General features: G+C 57.5%; 8 protein-coding genes across 8 annotated transcripts; 4 read left to right on the forward strand and 4 right to left on the reverse strand.

Moving 5' to 3' along the window:
• Positions 1–57: 57 nt before the first annotated feature.
• Positions 58–1,577, forward strand: BCV69DRAFT_281621 (PhyH-domain-containing protein). Its single transcript, XM_025492042.1, has 3 exons — positions 58–554; positions 644–1,206; positions 1,314–1,577. Exons 1-3 carry the CDS (start codon positions 131–133, stop codon positions 1,470–1,472), a joined length of 1,146 nt encoding a protein of 381 aa, XP_025348845.1. The 5' UTR covers positions 58–130; the 3' UTR covers positions 1,473–1,577.
• BCV69DRAFT_268129 (ATP-NAD kinase) lies at positions 1,351–5,090 on the reverse strand (the record flags this gene model as incomplete). The annotated part of the gene is made up of 3 exons (XM_025490853.1): positions 1,351–3,018; positions 3,337–4,384; positions 4,448–5,090. The coding sequence occupies 3 exons, from the start codon at positions 5,088–5,090 to the stop codon at positions 1,650–1,652; spliced, it is 3,060 nt and encodes a 1,019-aa protein (XP_025348846.1). The 3' UTR covers positions 1,351–1,649.
• Positions 5,091–5,952: 862 nt separating this feature from the next.
• BCV69DRAFT_281623 (hypothetical protein) lies at positions 5,953–7,630 on the reverse strand. The gene is made up of 3 exons (XM_025492043.1): positions 7,249–7,630; positions 6,643–7,166; positions 5,953–6,561 (listed from the first exon to the last, which is right to left on the reverse strand). Exons 1-3 carry the CDS (start codon positions 7,565–7,567, stop codon positions 5,995–5,997), a joined length of 1,410 nt encoding a protein of 469 aa, XP_025348847.1. The 5' UTR covers positions 7,568–7,630; the 3' UTR covers positions 5,953–5,994.
• Positions 7,631–7,766: 136 nt separating this feature from the next.
• BCV69DRAFT_281624 (hypothetical protein) lies at positions 7,767–8,809 on the forward strand. The gene is made up of 3 exons (XM_025492044.1): positions 7,767–8,360; positions 8,448–8,515; positions 8,602–8,809. Exons 1-3 carry the CDS (start codon positions 7,847–7,849, stop codon positions 8,731–8,733), a joined length of 714 nt encoding a protein of 237 aa, XP_025348848.1. The 5' UTR covers positions 7,767–7,846; the 3' UTR covers positions 8,734–8,809.
• BCV69DRAFT_281625 (hypothetical protein) lies at positions 8,710–9,607 on the reverse strand. Its single transcript, XM_025492045.1, has one exon. The coding sequence runs from the start codon at positions 9,439–9,441 to the stop codon at positions 9,073–9,075; it is 369 nt and encodes a 122-aa protein (XP_025348849.1). The 5' UTR covers positions 9,442–9,607; the 3' UTR covers positions 8,710–9,072.
• A 419-nt stretch (positions 9,608–10,026) lies between these two features.
• BCV69DRAFT_281626 (Pkinase-domain-containing protein) lies at positions 10,027–15,477 on the forward strand. The gene has a single exon (XM_025492046.1). The coding sequence runs from the start codon at positions 10,494–10,496 to the stop codon at positions 15,216–15,218; it is 4,725 nt and encodes a 1,574-aa protein (XP_025348850.1). The 5' UTR covers positions 10,027–10,493; the 3' UTR covers positions 15,219–15,477.
• Positions 15,418–16,380, reverse strand: BCV69DRAFT_152295 (hypothetical protein). The gene has a single exon (XM_025489359.1). It carries the CDS (start codon positions 16,125–16,127, stop codon positions 15,618–15,620), a length of 510 nt encoding a protein of 169 aa, XP_025348851.1. The 5' UTR covers positions 16,128–16,380; the 3' UTR covers positions 15,418–15,617.
• Positions 16,375–17,838, forward strand: BCV69DRAFT_297913 (putative lipase precursor; the record flags this gene model as incomplete). Its single annotated transcript, XM_025494165.1, has 2 exons — positions 16,375–16,877; positions 16,974–17,838. The coding sequence occupies 2 exons, from the start codon at positions 16,375–16,377 to the stop codon at positions 17,836–17,838; spliced, it is 1,368 nt and encodes a 455-aa protein (XP_025348852.1).
• Between the last annotated feature and the right edge of the window lie 122 nt (positions 17,839–17,960).

Below are 17,960 nucleotides of genomic sequence, written 5' to 3' on the forward strand. Positions count from 1 at the left end.
AGTCTCGACTAGCCGCGGCATCTTTCCCCGCTCTCCACAATCGGTATCTCGCCGTACCCGCCACTTCCGTCTTGAGCTGAGACTACCATCCCCTCCAGACCATACCGCACCGCTTCACCTCGACACCACCATGACACCCACCGCCACCACGTCTCATTCCACGTCTGCCTCTGCCTCTGCTTCATCTTCGAGCTCGGGGGCACTCACGCCCGCCCAGCTCGCGCAATTCCACCGAGAGGGGTACCTCGTCCTCCCGCGCTTCTTCGATCCCACTGCCCTCCTAGCCCGGGCAAAGGACCTCGTGCAGTCCTTCTCCCTCGAGGGTCACCCACTCACCACCTTTTCCACCGGCAGGGGAGACGAAGAAGATGCAGACCTCACAGTAGCGGACAAGGAGGAGCAGCAACGGCAGAAGGAGAAGAAGAAGCATGTAGGGGATCGATATTTTCTCGAGAGCGGAGATAAGGTGCGATTCTTCCTCGAGGAAGAGGCGGTGGGAGCTGATGGGAAGCTCAATAGGGATAAGAGTAGAGCCGTGAACAAGGTCGGACATGGTGAGTGGTAGCTGGCGCGATCAGGAGAGGAGCTACGCTACCGGAGCCACGGCTCATACGACCATTCTATCCTCCATTCCAACCCGCAGCTCTCCATCTACACGACCCCTACTTCCACGACTTTTCCTTCTCCTCGTCCCTGCAAAACCTAGCACGCTCTCTCAATGTCCATGCAGATCCTCGCGTACTGCAGTCCATGATCATCTGCAAGCAGTCCTCGATCGGCGGAGCCGTACCGCACCACAATGACTCGACGTTCCTCTACACGGATCCTCCCTCGGCGGTGGGATTCTGGTTCGCCTTGGAGGACTGCACGAGGACGAATGGATGCCTGAGCTTCCTCAAGGGAAGTCATCGATGGCCAAAGGACGGTACAGGCGCAGACTCAGTGCCCAAGCCTAGCGCGCCGAGACCTGTGGAGGACGAGGAGATTACCGCCGAGTACGGTACACCGCGGGGGATCAATGCTCGCTTTGTGCGCAGAGAGGCTGCTGAAGAGGAGGGTGGGACAACTTTCGTCACGCTGGAGCAGAATGAGGAGGCAGACTGGGACGAGGAGGGTGCTACGCTCGAGGAATGCGAGGCAGGGTCGCTAGTGCTGATCAATGGATCGGTGCTGCACCAGAGCAAGAAGAACCTCAGCGAGAAGAGCGTGAGTACCTGTAGCTACGTTGTAGAACAAGAAGAACCAGTAGATCTGCCGCACACGACGCCCTTCTCACCCTGATATGCCGCTCTCTCTCTCTCTCGTCTTCGTAGCGCTACATCTACACCTTCCACATGATCGAGGGTGACCCCACACGGGCGCACTTCGACGAGCGCAACTGGCTACAGATGCCCCGTGGAGCAGACGGCAAGCGAGAGCCCTTCAGTCAGCTGTATCACCCGCCAGCCCCTCCCGCGCGTTCGGGCTTGTAGATGGACGAAGCGACGATGTAGTCTTAGGGGTGTGACATGCTTGTTGGGCGCTATGAAGACGTAGTGAAGGAGACAAACAAATATACTACGTTCCGCACACTGCCTTGCATTATACAAGTCCGCCCTCTGCTATTCCACTTGCTACATCCCGCCTCTCTCTTGATTCCGTCCCTCTCCTCATTCACTCTCACTCTCACTACTGCTATCCTCGCCATACACGACCAGAGCAGTACCCCCAGATGCACCGCTAGCACTACTTGCTTCCCCTCCTCCTCCTCCTCCGCCGCCGCCCGCGCCACCGCCGGGACCAACAGAGTCGTTGTTGCGCCTGTCATGCACAGCCCCACCCCCACTCGAAGCCTCGCCAGCATTTTCGCTTCTGCGACTTCTACGACTGGATGAAGACTTCGCGCCTGTGGCTGCGCTCGTGCTTGCGGTACTTGCTCCGGTGCCGCTGCGATTTCTCCTGTGCTTATCGCCTTTGCGCGAAGAGGGAGAGGTCGAAGCAGATGCAGACGCTGCTCCGGATCCAGCTTGGCGTCTTGCGCTAGAGGAATCTCTTGCAGAGTCACGTCCAGTCTCCCGCTCTCCGCGACTATCACTGCGCTGTCGATGCAGAATCTCCGCCGCGCCCTTTACGGCGTCTTCAGCCGCTCGAAGACCTCTGGAGGTGATCTCCACGCCTTCCCTCTCCTGCTCTACCTTTCCCTTGCCCGCTGACTTTGCAGTGCTGGTCTTCGACTTGGCTGCATCACCCCCGCTGCGGGCTGAGCTACTGCTGCGCCGCTTGGACCTCTGCTTACCCTTCTGTTGCTGCGCGCCTCCATCCGGGTCTTCTTCGTCCTCGTCCTCGGAGTGTGGAGCAGAACCATCAAGGCGGAAGTCGGCGTCTGCAAAGTGTCTGTGAGAGAGGGCGCGAGGAGGTGCTGGCGGGCCCGCAGCAAAGCGGTCCGGACTATTGAGGAGCGTAGAGGCTTGCGGAGAGGAGATTCCGGCGCTTGCTTCACCCGCGCGTCCGCTAGACGGCGTTTCAAAGCTGGCGTGCTTCTTCGTCGGGCTTGTATCGAGGCTCGTCGTGGCCGAAGTGGCCTTGTTGCCCGAACGCTCCCTCGAGTGGCCGCCGCTAACGCTGTTCGTCCTGCTCAGAGGAGCAGAGTCTGTGCCTCTGGCGGAGGTGGTGAACGGCATAAGCCTGTGGAGTCCGTCAAAGGAAGGTCGGTGCGAGCCAGGAGCGGAAGAGTGACCATGGTGGTGGTGGCCGTGTTGGTGATGCAACGATGACCTTCGACCGGAAGATTGAGATGCTCGACGAGAGCCGAGGCCAGTATCGTGAGAAAGAGCGTGTCCGGGGGGCTGCCGTTGAGGACTCGAGGCCCTTGTTGCGACAGTGGATGAATCGTCGATGTCGAATGCTTCTTCTTGCTGGTCATCGTCATCATCGTCATCGTCGTCGTCATCATCCTCGGCCTCCTCGTCGTCGTCGGCGACCTTCTCGTCCGGTGTGTCAGGGGCGGAGCCGGCTTGTGGATCGGCAGATTTGTTCTTACTGATCGACGCAATCTTTGCAGGTCCACTGAGAGACGTCTCCTCGGGGGCGCATTCCAGCTTGCCCTCGGCATTCTTTCTGACCTGCTCACGCTCGATCTTCTCGTCTTGGCCCATATCCTTTGGATGCACAGCTTCGCTTTCTTCGACTACAGCCGGCGGATGAGCAGCTCCTGCGCTCTGGCCTTCCTCGGCATTGTTAGCGCCGCTAGCAGCGTCTTCTGCATCCTTTCGTCCCTGCTCAAGATCTTTATCCGTATTCTTCCTAGACTTGCTTCTCTTGTTCCTCTTGCCCCCATCCTTCTTCGAAGAGGAGGACTTCTCCCTTCCCTCTTCGACGACGACGAAGCTCTTTTGCCTTTGCCTCTCGTTCCACTTGAGGGTACGACTGATACTGTTGAACCAGTCCACACTCTGTGTCTCGTTGCACACTGTGGGAAAGGGGTATCGGCTTGCAGTGACCTTGATGTGGTCGCCCTGCTTGAGTTCAACTCTCCCTCTACCATCGAAGGAGGCCCAGGCTGTAGAGCGCGAGTTGTAAGGCACGGCGATACGAAGCTCCATCGAGTCTGGCAGAAGCATTGGCCTGAAGCTCAGGGTATGCGGGCAGATGGGAGTGATGAGAATTGCCGGAATCTCAGGATGGACAAGAGACCCACCGGCCGATAGGGAGTAAGCAGTAGAGCCAGTAGGCGTCGAGATACAGAGTCCATCGGCTTGAGCGGTGGTCATGTGGTGCTCGTCTCCAAAGACTTCGAGTAAGGAGACATATGGCGACGGCCCTCTGTCCACGACGAGATCGTTGAGCACCTCGAAAGTCTCAACAGGACGAGTCGAAAAGCACATCACTTCTCGGTCCTTCTTTGGTGAGACGTTGTCGCCATTGATGCCGCTCGGACCCGGTCCGGGAGCACCGCAAGGCCTTTCGATACGGTCCCAGCCTCCTTCTTTGACGTTGCGCATGATGATCTCGCCAGTCCGACCACTCTTGATGGCCTGCCTGCGCTGCCGATCGACAGTGGCATCGCTCGAGGGCAAATTGGCACGATAGACTGTAGCCGTGAAACGCATCCTTAGATTGACGCGTATACCCTGCTCAATGGCAGAATTCATGACTTGCTGATGGTCGCTGAAGTCGAAGTTGGTCAGGAATCCCAATGAGCCCAATGCAAAGGGCAGGACGGGAGGTACGATGCGCTGGAAGAGCCAAGAGCAGAAGAGGACGGTGCCGTCTCCGCCAAGGGTAACGACAAAGTCGAAGAGGTGGGGCGATCTGGAGCACATGTCGGCTGTCCAGTATCGTAGCTGGCCCACGTCCTTGTTCGTGCCGTTGCCGTTGCCACTGCCACTGCCATTACCACCATAGCCTCCGCTCTGAGAGCTCTGGCTGCTGGTGGAAGCAGTGCTGCTTTCCCTTCTTCGCCCGCCACCATTGCCTTCTCGACTTCCCCTCGATACGGGCTGGAACAGCTCGGGATGCTCCTTCTGAATACCAGCTGCATCGAATCTCTTCGAATTCCTGAGCTGAGAGTCGACATAGACGACGACTCCTCGATCCAGGCCGTTTCTCGGTGTGAGCATCAGCCACAGTGCAATCTCCCTCGTCAACTTGATGAGCTCGTTGTCCCTTGCCTTCGTGATGATCAATACCGAGTTGATCTTGCTCTTCACCCTTGCCCTGCCCAGCTGTTTGGACATTTCCCTCACCCCGACAGCAGTCTCGGCCAATTGCCGGGTGAGAGAGCGGACCTTGTCTTCTTCGTCTTCGTCCTCATCGCTGGAAGAATAGCCAGTGGTGTATGAAGAGTAGCCACTGCTGGGCACAGTAGCCGTCTCGTCCTCATCACTGCCAGCTCGAGATCGGGAGACTCTGGCATGCTCATCTGCATCACCCTCCTCATCCTCCTCTTGAGAATCGTGGTGTTCATCACCGCTGTCTGGCTCGGCCGCTCCGCGAGGGCCACGATGAGAGGGAGGCGGAGGAGGAGGCCTCTTGCTAGAACTGGTGACACCGCCCGAGCCGGCCAGGTCGGTATTGCCCTGACCCGGCCTGCGCTTAGACGACTTGGACATCACCTCTGTACTCCCCGACCCGCGCCGCGAGATGGTTGCGCCATCTGAGGAGCTCTCGTAGCGAGAGTCAGGTCCGTTGGGACTGGTCATAGCCGAAGGACGGCTCCTGGATCGAGCCTCCTGGTGGAACTCAAAGTAAGAAGAGGGGCTAGCAGTAGAGGTAGAGGCGGCGGGAGTAGTCGAGTTGCGCATATAGCCAGAGGGCGTGGTAGCTGCTGCAGCTAGATTGTCATCGTCTTCGAGTCGGGATCCGCTCTGAAGGTAGGAGTGTATCAAGTAGGGAGAGTGGATAGGGTCCGATGGGCTGGAGAAGCCATGGTTGGAGGTTGCAATGGGAGGAATGCGCCGCTCGTCATTCTGGCTCGTACCGCGGTTTCCAGAGGGCGGACGAGACATGACCGCAGATGATGCAGGGCTGAGCCTTCAGATGCCAACTCTATCTATGGATCAGTGGTCTATGCTGGCGTACTTGTGAAGAAAGCCGAGGGGGTCCCGAGTCTGGCTGCTCGCCGGGCAATGAGGACCCGGCCCGATCTCCGAAAAATTCTCCGAGCAGTGGGATGGGTACTGCCCTGAGCTGACCACGGTCAGGTTGCCGGGTATGGAAGGCGTAGAACGCGAGGATGAGGAAACGAAGACGATCGAAGCTCTCCAAGATGTGCTGGAGCGATGCAGGTTACAAAGTCTCGAAGGCACGGCGGGATAGAGGATGGACCAAGAAGGAGTCCTGGCACGCAGGCTGACCACACGCGGCAACCCGAGGTGGAGGCAAAAGCCAAAGCCGGCGGGCCGGCAACGATGAAGGGCGACCGCGGACACGCTTTACAATGCCATACGAGCAGCAATACCAACAAAGTCATGAATGGGTATCAAGTGTGACATTGCAGAACGACGACGACTTCTCTCACAAGGCCTTGAGCCTCTTGTCCAGATCCTCCATGCGCTTCATCACCACATCGAGGTTGCCTTTTACCCTCTCTGCATTTCCCGCCATGCTCTCCTCCAAGCTGCTCAGAGCCTTCTTCGCCTCTTCTTGTCCACTCTTGAGCTCGCCTTGAGAAGTCTTGAGCGAGTCGAGGGAAGACGAGAATTGCGATGCTGACGAGTGTAGAGATGATAGCGAGCGCAGTCTTGCGAGTAGGCTAGGCGCGAGGGGCAGCAGGGGCTGTACGCGAGACGAGAGGGCGAAGAGATCGTCCAACTTCGAGAGAGTGATGGGATCTAGTGGGGTGGCCGCGTCTTCACCGCCCTTGCTGGAGCTCTTGCCATCGTTGAGCGTAGCAACAGTCGAGGAGAGGTTGCCAGGAAGCGCGGCAAGCTTCTTCCTCGACTCGTAGACTCGGTCCAGCTCTGAGACCAAGATCTTGATTCGCTTTGAAATTGCGTCAATGTGCCGGGGCTGATTGAGCAGCGTCGAGAGGTGCTCCAGACGAGCTAATGTCGGGAGCAAGGGACGAGGCAGCGACTGAGTCTAGTGAGAGTTACAAGAGTGTTCGGAGCCTGTGTGAGCATATGACCCTTCTCGTCAGCACTCCAACACGCCTTGACTCACCTCTTCGAGCACACCTTGACTAGATCCCACAATTGACTCAAGTGCAGCCAAGCGCTCCTCGACTTCAGCAAGAGCCGTAGACCCAGTGACAGCTGCTGTAGCTGCACCGCTGTGAGCAGCCTTTGTGTCTGCTGCGCGAGCATCTAGGTTTACAGTGGAGCCGTTCTCTAGAGCTTGCAATAGACTCCGAGCATCTGCAACTCTGCTGGCTGCCATTGTGTCTTTCCCATCAGCCGAGGCACCATTGAGATTGCCCAGTCCTACCCTCAGAGCGCGTACCTGAGCCAGCAAGGCCTCCGGCGAAGGCTGCGCCGTCGTCCCATTGGCAGCTGCTCCATCCGTGCTTGCCTCAGTCTCTGCTTGTGCTGCTAGCTGCTGCTCCAGTTCCTCCGCCTCTAAGCGCAGCCGTCTCAGACGTGCTAGTGGGGTCTCTGAAGCTCTGTTGCTGGCAGCTTCCAGCTCATAGATGTCCGAGTCGATGTAGGTGGTATCCTTCTTTCGCCGACTCTGGGAAAGCGAGGACTCTGAAGGGACCCATTGGTTTTGACCAGGGATCAGCTTCTTGTAGGTCCGAGTATGCATAGGCTCATCTGCAGAGGGACTCACCTCCTCGTTGCACCTCTGTACTACCCTGGAACCTCATTCTCGCCTCATCACTCCCGATCCCCTTCTTGTCGATCACTCCTCTCCCATCTTCCTCTTCAGCTTTTCTTTCTCTTCGCCTCCGCCTCTGAGAAGGCGAGCCGGCCCCGCCATCTGCCTCGTCCTCGTCCGTGCTGACATCTGAATCTCTACCCCCTGCTCCTGAGCCAATCCTTCCTGTACTGCGAGAGCCCTTGCTCGGCTTGAGCTCGGGAGAAGAGGCAGTCTCGTAGACGTCTACCGAGGTGAGGTCGATGTCTGGGAGGGTGGAAAACTTTGACATTTCAACCGAGTCCAGGAGGGGGAGGGGGTCGAGTACAGAGAAAGGGCAAGATGGAGGAACAGGTGCGGACAAGGAGACCAACACGCGCGTGAGCTTTGGCCCCACTCACCTCGCCTCTGCCTTGGCTTGGCCCGGGCGGGAGTCGAGCATCCTCGGACAGATCGGGATCTTCCTGCCTCTGCTTCCTCCTCTTTTCTAAACCATCACCACCATCATCTTCCTCTGCCGTCGCTCACCATGTCACGCACATCCGCATCGGCCTCACCAGGCCCATCCACAATGGCCTTTCTGACCATGTACAACCAACATGACGCACCCAAGCCCTTTAAGCGAGTCCCCGCCTACTCGACTTCCGCCTCTGGCCGTAAGCGCAACTATAAGCAGATCATCGCTCTGGAGCAAGAAGCCGCATTTGAATTGGGTGGAGCTGCTGGTGGAGCAGCCGGAAGCAAGAGGAGAAAGGGCGGTAAGCTAGGTGCGGGTGGAAAGAAGGAGGCGGGAGTAATGAGTGCGGATGGACGATTGTTGCAGGGGGCGGCGGCGAAGCAGGCTAGACGAAGGGAAGACCGGCTGAAGAAGGAGGCGGAACAGGCTGCGAGGGAAGAGGCAGGGGAGGATATTAGTGGAACCGCTACGCCTACTGGCGAATTGACGGCTGGAGGAAGCGGGGATGGGGATGAGAGCATGGCTGAGGGAGATGCCGATGCGAGCACAATCACGCCGACGGAGGAAGAATTGGAACAGCAGAGACTGGAAGAGGAGGAGCGCAAGAGGAAGAGAAGTCTGCCGACTTGTGAGTATGAGGAGATGCTTGAACCTGGTCAGGCTTGGTGCGAGCAGGTGACTGATCGCTTCTAGTGTTCCCTCGCCGCTCTGACAGATCTCTCGGTCGAGGCACCTCCTTCCCTTCGTCCAGCCAAGAAGTACTGCGACGTGACCGGCCTAATCGTGAGTGCAGCGATCTGTCTCTAGATTGACAGACGTGTATCTACGCTAACATGTGTTCCAATCTCCCTTCTTCCCCTCTCTTTCAGGCCCCGTACACCGATCCCAAGACGTCACTGCGCTATCACTCTGCCGAAATCTACGAGGTGATCAAGACGTTTGGACCTGGCATCGATCAGGCGTATCTCAGCTTGAGGGGCAGGGGGTCGACGCTATTGTAACTGTCTTCTCTTTCGGGCGATTAAGCCATTGGACACTGTAGAAGCACTTGAGCAATAATACCACGATGTACATTCATGAGGAGTGTGGGAAGGGGGCGTGATATCAGCGCGGGCGCAGGCTGGGTCGATGATGGGTTGATTGCTATATACAAGATTTAGTGGGTAGTCATGAGACGTCGACGGTCTTGAGAATTGGAGCAGGGCCACAGTCAGACCTACGACCATTACAGGTCGCTCGTAGGGAATGTTGACACTCGTTAGATGGAAGGCTTGATGGACTCCTTTAAGAAGTCTCTCCCCTTCACTTGGTACGGCCCACCAGTCGGTCAGAAAGAGCGCTCACTCCCTCTTCCCCTTCACGCCAGCACCCGGACCCTGCACCTGTGCCTTGGCTCTGGCGTCCGTCGCACCCTTGATCCTAGGCATATACACAGCCAGCACAACGCATAGCAGCAGGAAGAGGACCTCCACGAAGAAGACTTGGTGCGTCGTCCACTTGCGCGGGTCGGCACTCTTGGGGATGAGAGCGAGGAAGAGGGTGAGCTTGGAGGTTGCTGGGCTTGGGCGTGACCCGGAGCGTGGACCTGAGGAGGAGCGGGAGGTGGAGTCAGAGAATCCAGGGATGGAGGGATGTCCTTCTGGAGGCGTGCCGGAGAAACCAAGGGGACAGCGTGGGGCTGCTGCTGCTTGTGCCTTGGTGTCTGACATGGTGGCAAGTACAAGTGTCCAGAGCGTCTGTGCCTCAATATGCCAATCGAATCGGTAATCCCTTATCCCTCTTCAGTATGTACCGCTTGCTGTGACCGTCGTGGTCGTCTGTGAGAAATCCGCTATCTGGCAAAAGGTATCCCGGAGTGATTGCATTGCATCGTTCGTTCCATCTTCGGGATTCGCATCCCATCCCATCGGATCTCGACCCCGCGCTCGCTCTTCCCTGCTGGGTGGGAATCTCGGAGGCCCGAGCGCCAAGTCGGAGAATCGCGTCTGGCCCAAAAATACAGAAGACAGAAAATGGCCTCACCTCACGCAGCCCGGCGATGAGACGCGAAGCAGGGGAGAGAGGGAGGCGAAGAGCCATACGACATGTCAGGGCGAGGAGAAGTGATAGCAGACATACATGGATAGAATATTTGTTCGTTTGTGGGTCTCGATAGTGTGAGGCAGATTCCCACCGCTGCGTCGCAGACCCTTGGGTAAGTCGTGATCCGTACGCCTGGCACCGCGTGCGGCGGGCGCATCGGGGCGGAAGCAGGAGAAAGGAATTGGCCGCCCTGTGTCCCATGCACACCACAACCAACACCTCCGCGACCCTTCCTTGTCATTTCATCCATCACATCCGAGCTCGCCATTGGTGCCAAGATCTCGACCGTTGCTTGTGGTGGGTGGCGACTTGATATTCCCCACCTTAAAGGGCTCACAAGTAGCTGCCTTGTGCACGGCAGAGATCGCCTCATCTCTCACTCTCTGGAAAGAGGTGACCAGCCAACATCCCACATCCTCTTTCTACATCCAAGCCTATACCTCCCCCGAGCCCTGATGATCGTAACTGGAGGCGCCTCATACTAGGATTGCCTCACCTGAGGAGAGCATAAGGGACTGCGTACAGCTCAGGAACGGGTACGCGGCCCCTCCAGATCAAGGCACCGATCATCCATCGTCCCTGCAGATCCGGCCACGCGTAGATCCGTTCTGACTTCGGCATCCATCGCATCTTCTGAAACGCATCGCGATCTGCGCCGTCCGCTCGTAGATCGTCTGCGATGGCCTCGCCGCTCACCTCACGCCCGTCCACGCCCAAGAGCGCGGGGGTTCATGTTACAGCAGCAGGACCGATACCAAGCGGGCGGTACGAGCGCGGCTCTTCCAGCGCCTCCTTCACCAGCCTACACTCGCCTTCCCGCACTGCCATCAGTCTGGAAGACGTCAAGAAGTGGAACGATGGCGATGTAGCCGCTTGGCTCACCTCTCATCGACTCGCTCATCACGCCTTGACCTTTGCGCAAAACGACATCACAGGTCAAGTCCTCCTTGATGTGGACCAGAATGCCCTGAGGGAAATGGGCATCGTGGCTGTGGGAGACCGCATACGAGTCTTCGCTGCCATCAAGGCTCTCAAGAAGAGGTGCATAGAGAGCGGGCAGGTCAATCGCAATGTGATGCTGCAAGCTCAGGAGAGAGCAGAAGCGGCTCATCGTGCTCAGCTTCAGGCTGAACAAGCCCAGGAGGATGAGAACCTGATGGATTTCCTGAGCCGACCTCACCAGGTCACCTTCATCAATGAAGATCCAAACGGCCAAATAGAGTACCTGAATGGCTCTGTAGGGGAGCGGGAGACCGGAGGATATCTCCCTGCCCTCGGGGCTCTCGATGGCGCAGCAGCGGCCGCGGCAGCCGGCCCAAGGACTCAGGATGAGAGGCGAACTCGCCCTAGCTCGAGACCTCCACCACTGAGGTTGTCTGGATCTGCAACTAGTAACGTACCCACCACTCCTACCTATCCTAGTCCCGCTTTGCACGGCTCCTTCAATATCAATGGTTCCCAGGGCAATGGAACGTATGGCCAAGCCATCCCTGGCTTCGCCCAGAACCGAGGGCTTGGGACGGTAGGCTCAGGAAGCGGAAGCTCAGTCGAGCGTCCCAGCAGTGCCAATCGTAGCCCTTTGCCCCCGTCCATGAGAAATGGTGAAGGAAGGCTGGACAATTCAAGTGCAGCGACCGCCTCTGGCCATCCCACCCATCGCAAGACCAACTCCGCATTGCCTAGCTTCATGATGACTCAGGCTACACCGGTGGAGGCTGGCATTGTCCCTCGCCAATTTGGCAGTCTTGGAGCCCCCGCTGGAAGACCGTCCAATGGATCTCCATACAACACTATGGGAGGTCTAGAGCATCAGCAAGGCAACGTTGCTCGGTTGGCTCATCACTTCGGCTCGCCTTCTGCACAAAGTCCCACCGGTGGATCGTTCGGAAGCAGGCAGATTCGACCAGCCACTGCCGATTCAGCGTACGACAATCATGCTCGCGGAGGGTGGAATCCGTACGGAGGAGACACCTCCCTCAATGCTGGTGGCCCTGGAGCAGCATCACCACTCACCCCCATCACAGAAGGTCTGACGCAATCGCCGACGACTCCAACTTCGTCTGCCGGCAATGCCCGGCAAGGCGGCACCGTTCGTGGCGGAAGCAGCTCAGCCCTGCGCTTCAACAGCTATGCTGCCTCGACAGCCTCATCTAGCAATGCAGCCTCCTCGACCCTTCGTGGTCCTAATTCCACCTTCTCGAGCCACGACAATGCCCATCATCCGTCACTTGAAGATCTCAGGAGAAAGACGATCAAATTCATTGGCGATGATGGGACTACTAGGATTGTCAACGTCTCGGACTGTACTGATGCGCACGAGGTCCTTGCCAGAGTCCTCAAGAAGTTTGGAAAGAGCGCTAGCGCGAATACCTACCCAGCACCTCAAGGCCATAGTCCGGCTGTCGAAGGCTCCTTCGACGCAGGAGCTGCAGGGGAGGCTGAGAAGTACGTCATCGTTGCTGTGTCTCTCGAAGGTCAGACCCGTGAGCTCAAGCCGGAAGAACTCCTTGCCATCTGCCACGCTCCGCAAACGCATGATCCTTTGAGAGAACGTGGTCTGGTACTGAGAAAGATCCCCAATGGCGCTTCCTCGACTGACTCCACATCGCGAAGGATTGCAAGATCGGGCAGAAACAAGCTCGAGGCCTTCTTTGGCGAAAGGATGCACGACACTCTTCACCACGGTCACGGTCACGGCCACAGCTCGTCCAGCTCTGCTCAATCCGGTGCCCACACGGGCAGTGGAACTGGCACGCCTGCCGATGGGGATAGCTCTAGTACGACAGTGGGTCACGTCACCACTGCTGGCAAGAAGATGAACCGAGCTTCTACAGTCTCGATCATGAGTGGTCTTGGCGCTGGAGCCCTCATGGCAATGGTTGCAGCCGGTCACAACGTTGGCAACGCTCAAAGCTCTCCTGCAAGCTCGTCAGCTCGGGGTGGCGCGCGGTCTCCGCCTGAGGCCAATTCAGATAGGGAGAGTCGCACGGACACTGCTCACAAGGCTGGCTCAGGCTCGCTAATAGCACTGCCGAGGAAGACTAGAAACTTCATGGGCCAGCGTCCTCCTTCGGAACTCATTTCGAATCATTTGGCCGATTTCTTCCCTGCTACAGAAAAGAGAGTTCTGGAGAGGACGGCGAGGAAGAGCATCTACGGGCGGGCAAGCACAAGTCTGAGGAGTAGTAAGCGTGACTCTACTTGGAGCTTCAGAGGAGGCGCAACAGGTGAGGACAGCATACCTCCTCCACTTCCTACCAAGACTGGCAACGAGAGCGACTTCAGAAGAGCAGCAAAGGACGCAATGAGCATGAGCTCCCCTCCTGTGACTAACGCCCCAACCCTTCCAGCGGTCGTGAGTGGCGCTTCGCTCGATGACTGGAGCAAGAGCATCCAGCAGAGTGTCGGCGGTGCGAGCAATTCTCGTCTGGAGATCCCAGATGGTACGCAGTACGCATCCCGTCCGCGGAACGTCCGTCAAGCCTCTGACCACTCGTCGGCTCGCGTCTCCCTCGAGTCTACCCGCTCGCGCAAGTCGTATGGTTCTCACTTGCGCACAGCTCGAGGTCCGAGCAGCATGAGTGGTGGCTTCACTTCGTCGTCCGCCTCGAATCGACCTGCAAGCACACTCAATGATCGCAGTGATGCTGCTTCGATGCTAACTGTTGACGAGATTACCCAAGAGGTGGAGAGCAGGCGATTGAGTCAGACGTTCAATGATGCTGCAGGTGATGTAGAAGATGATACCTGCGTGGTAGACGGAGACGGTGTTCCCATCCCCATCCGGCCTGCGGCGAGGAGAGGCGGGTCAGGCAGCAGACCCAAGAGCAAGCGCGATACAAACAGTCGTAGTGCCGGTGACAGGACTAGCGTAATCACTCTGGAGGGTGATTCCCTGCGGGAACGGCGCGGCAGTGGCGATGAGGACGGTGATGCTGCATCGGCTTTCTCTGGCTCGAGAGCTCAGGGATCGAGTCCGGCTCCCGCTAGTGTGGTGTTAGAGAGGCCGAGCCCCGCCATGGACATGCAGCGGCCTCCTCTGTCTTCGAGTCTCGAGGAAGAGGACGAAGACGAGGAAGGGGAGGAACAGGACGATGATGAGGATAGCGAACGCGGCTCACTCAGCGAGTCTTCGCTGCTCGACGACTATGGTGAAGCGGACGAGGATGATAGCGTCTCCGATGAGGACGAGGATGAGGAGAAGGATGACGAGGAGGACCAGAAAGCTCCCAGTGTCAAAGAAGATATCGCTGGCGATACCTCCGCCGATGGGGTTGCCCGTAGCCGCTCCGTGGGCGGCGCTGGTTCTGCATCTCGTGCCAGCTCTGGCCAAGCGGCTATGACAAAGAAGACATCCTCGAGTGGCGCGTCCAAGCAGCCCATCAAGTGGATCAAGGGTGCTCTCATCGGTGCAGGCTCCTTTGGCTCAGTCTACCTCGGCATGAATGCCAAGAATGGTCTGTTGATGGCTGTAAAGCAGGTGGAGCTGCCATCTGGACAGTCGCAGAACGACCAGAAGAAGAAGAGGATGCTAGATGCCCTCGAGGGGGAGATTGAATTGCTCAAGACCATTCAGCATGAGAATATTGTGCAGTACCTGGACAGCTACGCCGACGGCACGCACTTGAACATTTTCCTCGAGTACGTTCCCGGTGGAAGTGTCGTCGCTCTTCTAAGAAATTACGGCGCTTTTGAGGAACCCCTTGTCCGCAACTTTGTCCGACAGATCCTGCATGGTCTCTCCTTCCTTCACGGGCAGGACATTGTGCATCGCGATATCAAGGGCGCCAACATTCTCGTGGACAACAAGTCCTGCATCAAAATCTCCGACTTTGGCATCTCCAAGAAAGTCGAATCAGACCTCCTCACCAATGCCCGGGCACATCGTCCAAGCCTGCAAGGGTCCGTCTTCTGGATGGCTCCCGAAGTGGTGAAACAAACGTCGTACAGTCGCAAAGCTGACATCTGGTCTCTGGGCTGTCTCGTCGTGGAAATGATGAGCGGTACGCACCCTTGGCCTAACCTCAATCAGATGCAAGCCCTCTTCAAAATTGGAAGCTGTGCAAAGCCTAGTTTACCAGAGGAGATTTCGGCCGAGGCAGTAGATTTCTTGGAAAAGACGTTTGAGATTGATCATGAGAAGAGGCCGACGGCGGATGAGCTGCTGAGGCATGCCTTCATCACCGAAGAGGTCCTGGGCGCGACCACAGGGGACGAGATGGACGGAGAAGCTGGCAGGGCCCAGGCTACGTCAGAAGAGGGGGAGGGACAGGGGCAGGGGGAGGAAGAGGCCCCTAAGGTCGCCCCTGTGGCTGCGCCGCCCCTCGCCGCGGGACAAGTTGATGGCACGGCGCCAGCTACAAAGAGGCGGGAGCGGCAAGCCTCGCATGTGAGCGAAGCCTGAGGGAGGGAAGCAAGCAAGGCAGTACGTATGATGATTGGCCGAGCCAGGCGAGCATGCAAGCCTGCCGTCCGGAATCCATTACCTGTCATCCCAACCCCCTCTCATCTTGCTCATCTACGCTCGCTTCGTCCTGTAGCTCCGAGCGCTCCGCTCTGCTCTCACCCCTCTCGCTTCCACCTTTCCCCCCACCCTTGCGCCCCGGCTAACTTGTAAGCTCTTGCGATCTCCTCGCTTCAAACTGCCTTGCCTTGCCTTCCTGCATGCACGCATGACTCATGCCGCCATTCTGACCTGCGGATCTGGGTCCAGCACAGACTCGACTCGACTGGAACAGTTGAGACATTCCGTAAATGACCCGCGCTCGAAAGCCCGTGCTGCACTGTGCACACACCCAGGAATTCATCCTTGCGTGCGAGCCCGTGTGTGTGTTGGTGGTGGTGGTGTGGGGTTCGGAAATTGCTCCGTGGTGCTCGAGGCGGCAAAGCGAGCGAGGGAGGGAGTGCATGCAAGAGGTGCAGCGGAACTGTTGGCCAGACGCGGGGATAGACGAAGAGTACTGGGCGGAGCTAGACTTGACGAGACGAGACGAGACGAGCTGTCAGCCCCAAGGACAGAAGGACCAGGTCTCGGGATCCCAGTGAAGCAGTTGCCGGTCGGTGCTGGGTGTTCCCCCGCTCGGAGCTCTTGAACGCAATGGCACAAGGGGACTGTGCGTGAGGATAAGGGCGGCAGGAAGAAGCGATGTGAAAGAGGATCTATCATTGCGCTATTCATTAGGGGGAACAGGATCGTACCATGACAAGTTAAGACATGTAGGCACGTCCTCCTGTCTCGCTTAATGTGGACGGCTACTGAGCAATGTCTTGATCCGACGGAGGTAGTTAGATGAGGTATCAGAGGAGCGGTCATCGCGGAATCTTGCTATGGCAAGGTAGAGTAGAGTAGATGGTGGGCCTTGCTCGCAGGTATAAAGCGTGCCTCAATGGTCTGTTTAGTAGCCAATTTCTTGTCGGTATCTCTCTTCACTCCATTCTAGTCACCTAGCGTTGCTCATTCTCCTTTCGGCTTTCTGTTCTTCATTGCCTCTCTAGGTGGTCGCTCCACACGCCCCCTATCATACCCACCCTGTCCCATCTTTCCACAACCTACTGCGATGATGTTCGGGCAACTGCTTAGTCTCGTTATCTGTTCCCTTTTGGTGCTGCCCTCATCCACGCTCGCCCTCGTAGTCAACCGCGCAGTTTCTGGCTTCCCCGATCCCCTAGTCGACTCCTTCTACTCACAGCCAGACAATATCTCCTCGTACTCGCTAGGTCAGATCATCGCCCAGCGATCCACCGTCTCGACCTTCACAGGTGCTTCAACCAACCTCTACAAGTCCTACCAACTCAAGTTCCGCAGTCAAAATTCCCAAGATGAGCCCATTGCAGCCATCACTACTGTTCTGGTGCCCAAAACCAAGACGCTCACCGGTGGAGTGCCGAACATGCTCAGCTTCCAGAACTTTGAAGACTCGGTGTCTTTCTCGTGCTCACCAAGCTGGGCATACGTGGCCAACTCTGGAAGTCAAGCGGCCCTCTTGGCAAACCTCGAGGCGCCTATTGTCAATGGTTGGGCTCTCAACCAAGGCTATTATGTCGTTATTCCTGATCACGAGGGGTGAGTTGCCTGGCCAATGTCACAGTCGAATGGTGCGCGCAGGATACGCAGCAAAGACTGACGCGCCTCCTACCGTGACAAAAACCTCTTTCGCAGTCCTACGTCGTCTTTCATTGCAGGCCGGAACGCAGGTCACATTGTCCTCGACTCTATCCGGGCCGCCATCAAGGCAGAGTCCCTCTCTTCCAAGACGCGCATCGGAATGTACGGTTACAGTGGAGGTGCCAATGCCGGTGTCTTTGCTTCTTCGCTCGCTCCAGGGTACGCTCCGGAGCTCAACGTAGTAGGAGTAAGTCTGGGAGGTACGCCCGTGTCGCCAAAGGACACCTTCTACTTCCTCAACGGTGGCGGAGCTTCTGGCCTCGCCGGAGCGGGAGCCGTGGGTCTTGCCTCTGCCCATCCAGAGGCAAAGGCCTACCTCGACTCCATCCTCACCGCCGAGGGAAACGCCACTTTTGCAAAGCTCACCGCCGATGGTACTTGCGTCAACACCGTCACCAGCAGCGAATTCAGCAACGTCAATTACTTCGACCTAGTCTCGCCAAAGCAGGACTTCTTGGGCGCTGCGCCCATCAGCAAGGCACTCGCTCTTGAAACGGTCATCCAAGCCGAGGCATCGTACACTGTACCTGTGCCAACACACCCCGTTCTCATGTACCATGCTTTGACCGACGAGCTGGTGCCCTTCAACAGCTCACAAGCCTACGTTGATGAGCAATGCAAAAAAGGAGCCGACATCCGTCGCGTCATCTTCCTCCTCGGCGAGCACATCACCACGGAAATCTTGGGAATCCCGTCGGCCTTGGACTTCCTGGGCAAGGCCTTCGCGGGCACACTCAGCAATGTCATCTGCGGCACTACGATCCCGAAGATCGACTTGGGAACCTCAGCATCGACCAAGATCGTTGGTTCGGCCAATGACAAGGCTCTGCAGTCGCAGGCAAGCGCCGCGTCCAGCTGATGCGGCATGCGTCACTAGTTGAACTCCTCCCCTTTTCTCTACCCTTCTTCCTCTTTCGTTCTTCTTTGCATTTCCCTCTTGTCTCTGTACGGAACATTTTCAATCTTATGCACAAACCAGGT

The sequence above is a fragment of the Pseudomicrostroma glucosiphilum genome, assembly GCF_003144135.1.
Source record: "Pseudomicrostroma glucosiphilum strain MCA 4718 unplaced genomic scaffold BCV69scaffold_4, whole genome shotgun sequence".
NCBI classification, from domain to species: domain Eukaryota; kingdom Fungi; phylum Basidiomycota; class Exobasidiomycetes; order Microstromatales; family Microstromataceae; genus Microstroma; species Microstroma glucosiphilum.

What these genes read in the sequence shown, in the direction of transcription:
- BCV69DRAFT_281621 (XM_025492042.1), top strand. Translation starts at nt 131, where the DNA reads ATGACACCCACCGCCACCACGTCTCATTCCACGTCTGCCTCTGCCTCT. An exon ending in CGTGAACAAGGTCGGACATG is followed by an intron (nt 555 to 643) that starts GTGAGTGGTAGC and finishes TCCAACCCGCAG; the next exon opens with CTCTCCATCTACACGACCCC. An exon ending in AGAACCTCAGCGAGAAGAGC is followed by an intron (nt 1,207 to 1,313) that starts GTGAGTACCTGT and finishes TCGTCTTCGTAG; the next exon opens with CGCTACATCTACACCTTCCA.
- BCV69DRAFT_281623 (XM_025492043.1), bottom strand. Translation starts at nt 7,567, where the DNA reads ATGTCAAAGTTTTCCACCCTCCCAGACATCGACCTCACCTCGGTAGAC. An exon ending in TACAGAGGTGCAACGAGGAG is followed by an intron (nt 7,167 to 7,248) that starts GTGAGTCCCTCT and finishes GGGTCCCTTCAG; the next exon opens with AGTCCTCGCTTTCCCAGAGT. An exon ending in GTCAAGGTGTGCTCGAAGAG is followed by an intron (nt 6,562 to 6,642) that starts GTGAGTCAAGGC and finishes AACTCTCACTAG; the next exon opens with ACTCAGTCGCTGCCTCGTCC.
- BCV69DRAFT_281624 (XM_025492044.1), top strand. Translation starts at nt 7,847, where the DNA reads ATGGCCTTTCTGACCATGTACAACCAACATGACGCACCCAAGCCCTTT. An exon ending in GAAGAGAAGTCTGCCGACTT is followed by an intron (nt 8,361 to 8,447) that starts GTGAGTATGAGG and finishes CCGCTCTGACAG; the next exon opens with ATCTCTCGGTCGAGGCACCT. An exon ending in GCGACGTGACCGGCCTAATC is followed by an intron (nt 8,516 to 8,601) that starts GTGAGTGCAGCG and finishes CCTCTCTTTCAG; the next exon opens with GCCCCGTACACCGATCCCAA.
- BCV69DRAFT_281625 (XM_025492045.1), bottom strand. Translation starts at nt 9,441, where the DNA reads ATGTCAGACACCAAGGCACAAGCAGCAGCAGCCCCACGCTGTCCCCTT.
- BCV69DRAFT_281626 (XM_025492046.1), top strand. Translation starts at nt 10,494, where the DNA reads ATGGCCTCGCCGCTCACCTCACGCCCGTCCACGCCCAAGAGCGCGGGG.
- BCV69DRAFT_152295 (XM_025489359.1), bottom strand. Translation starts at nt 16,127, where the DNA reads ATGACCGCTCCTCTGATACCTCATCTAACTACCTCCGTCGGATCAAGA.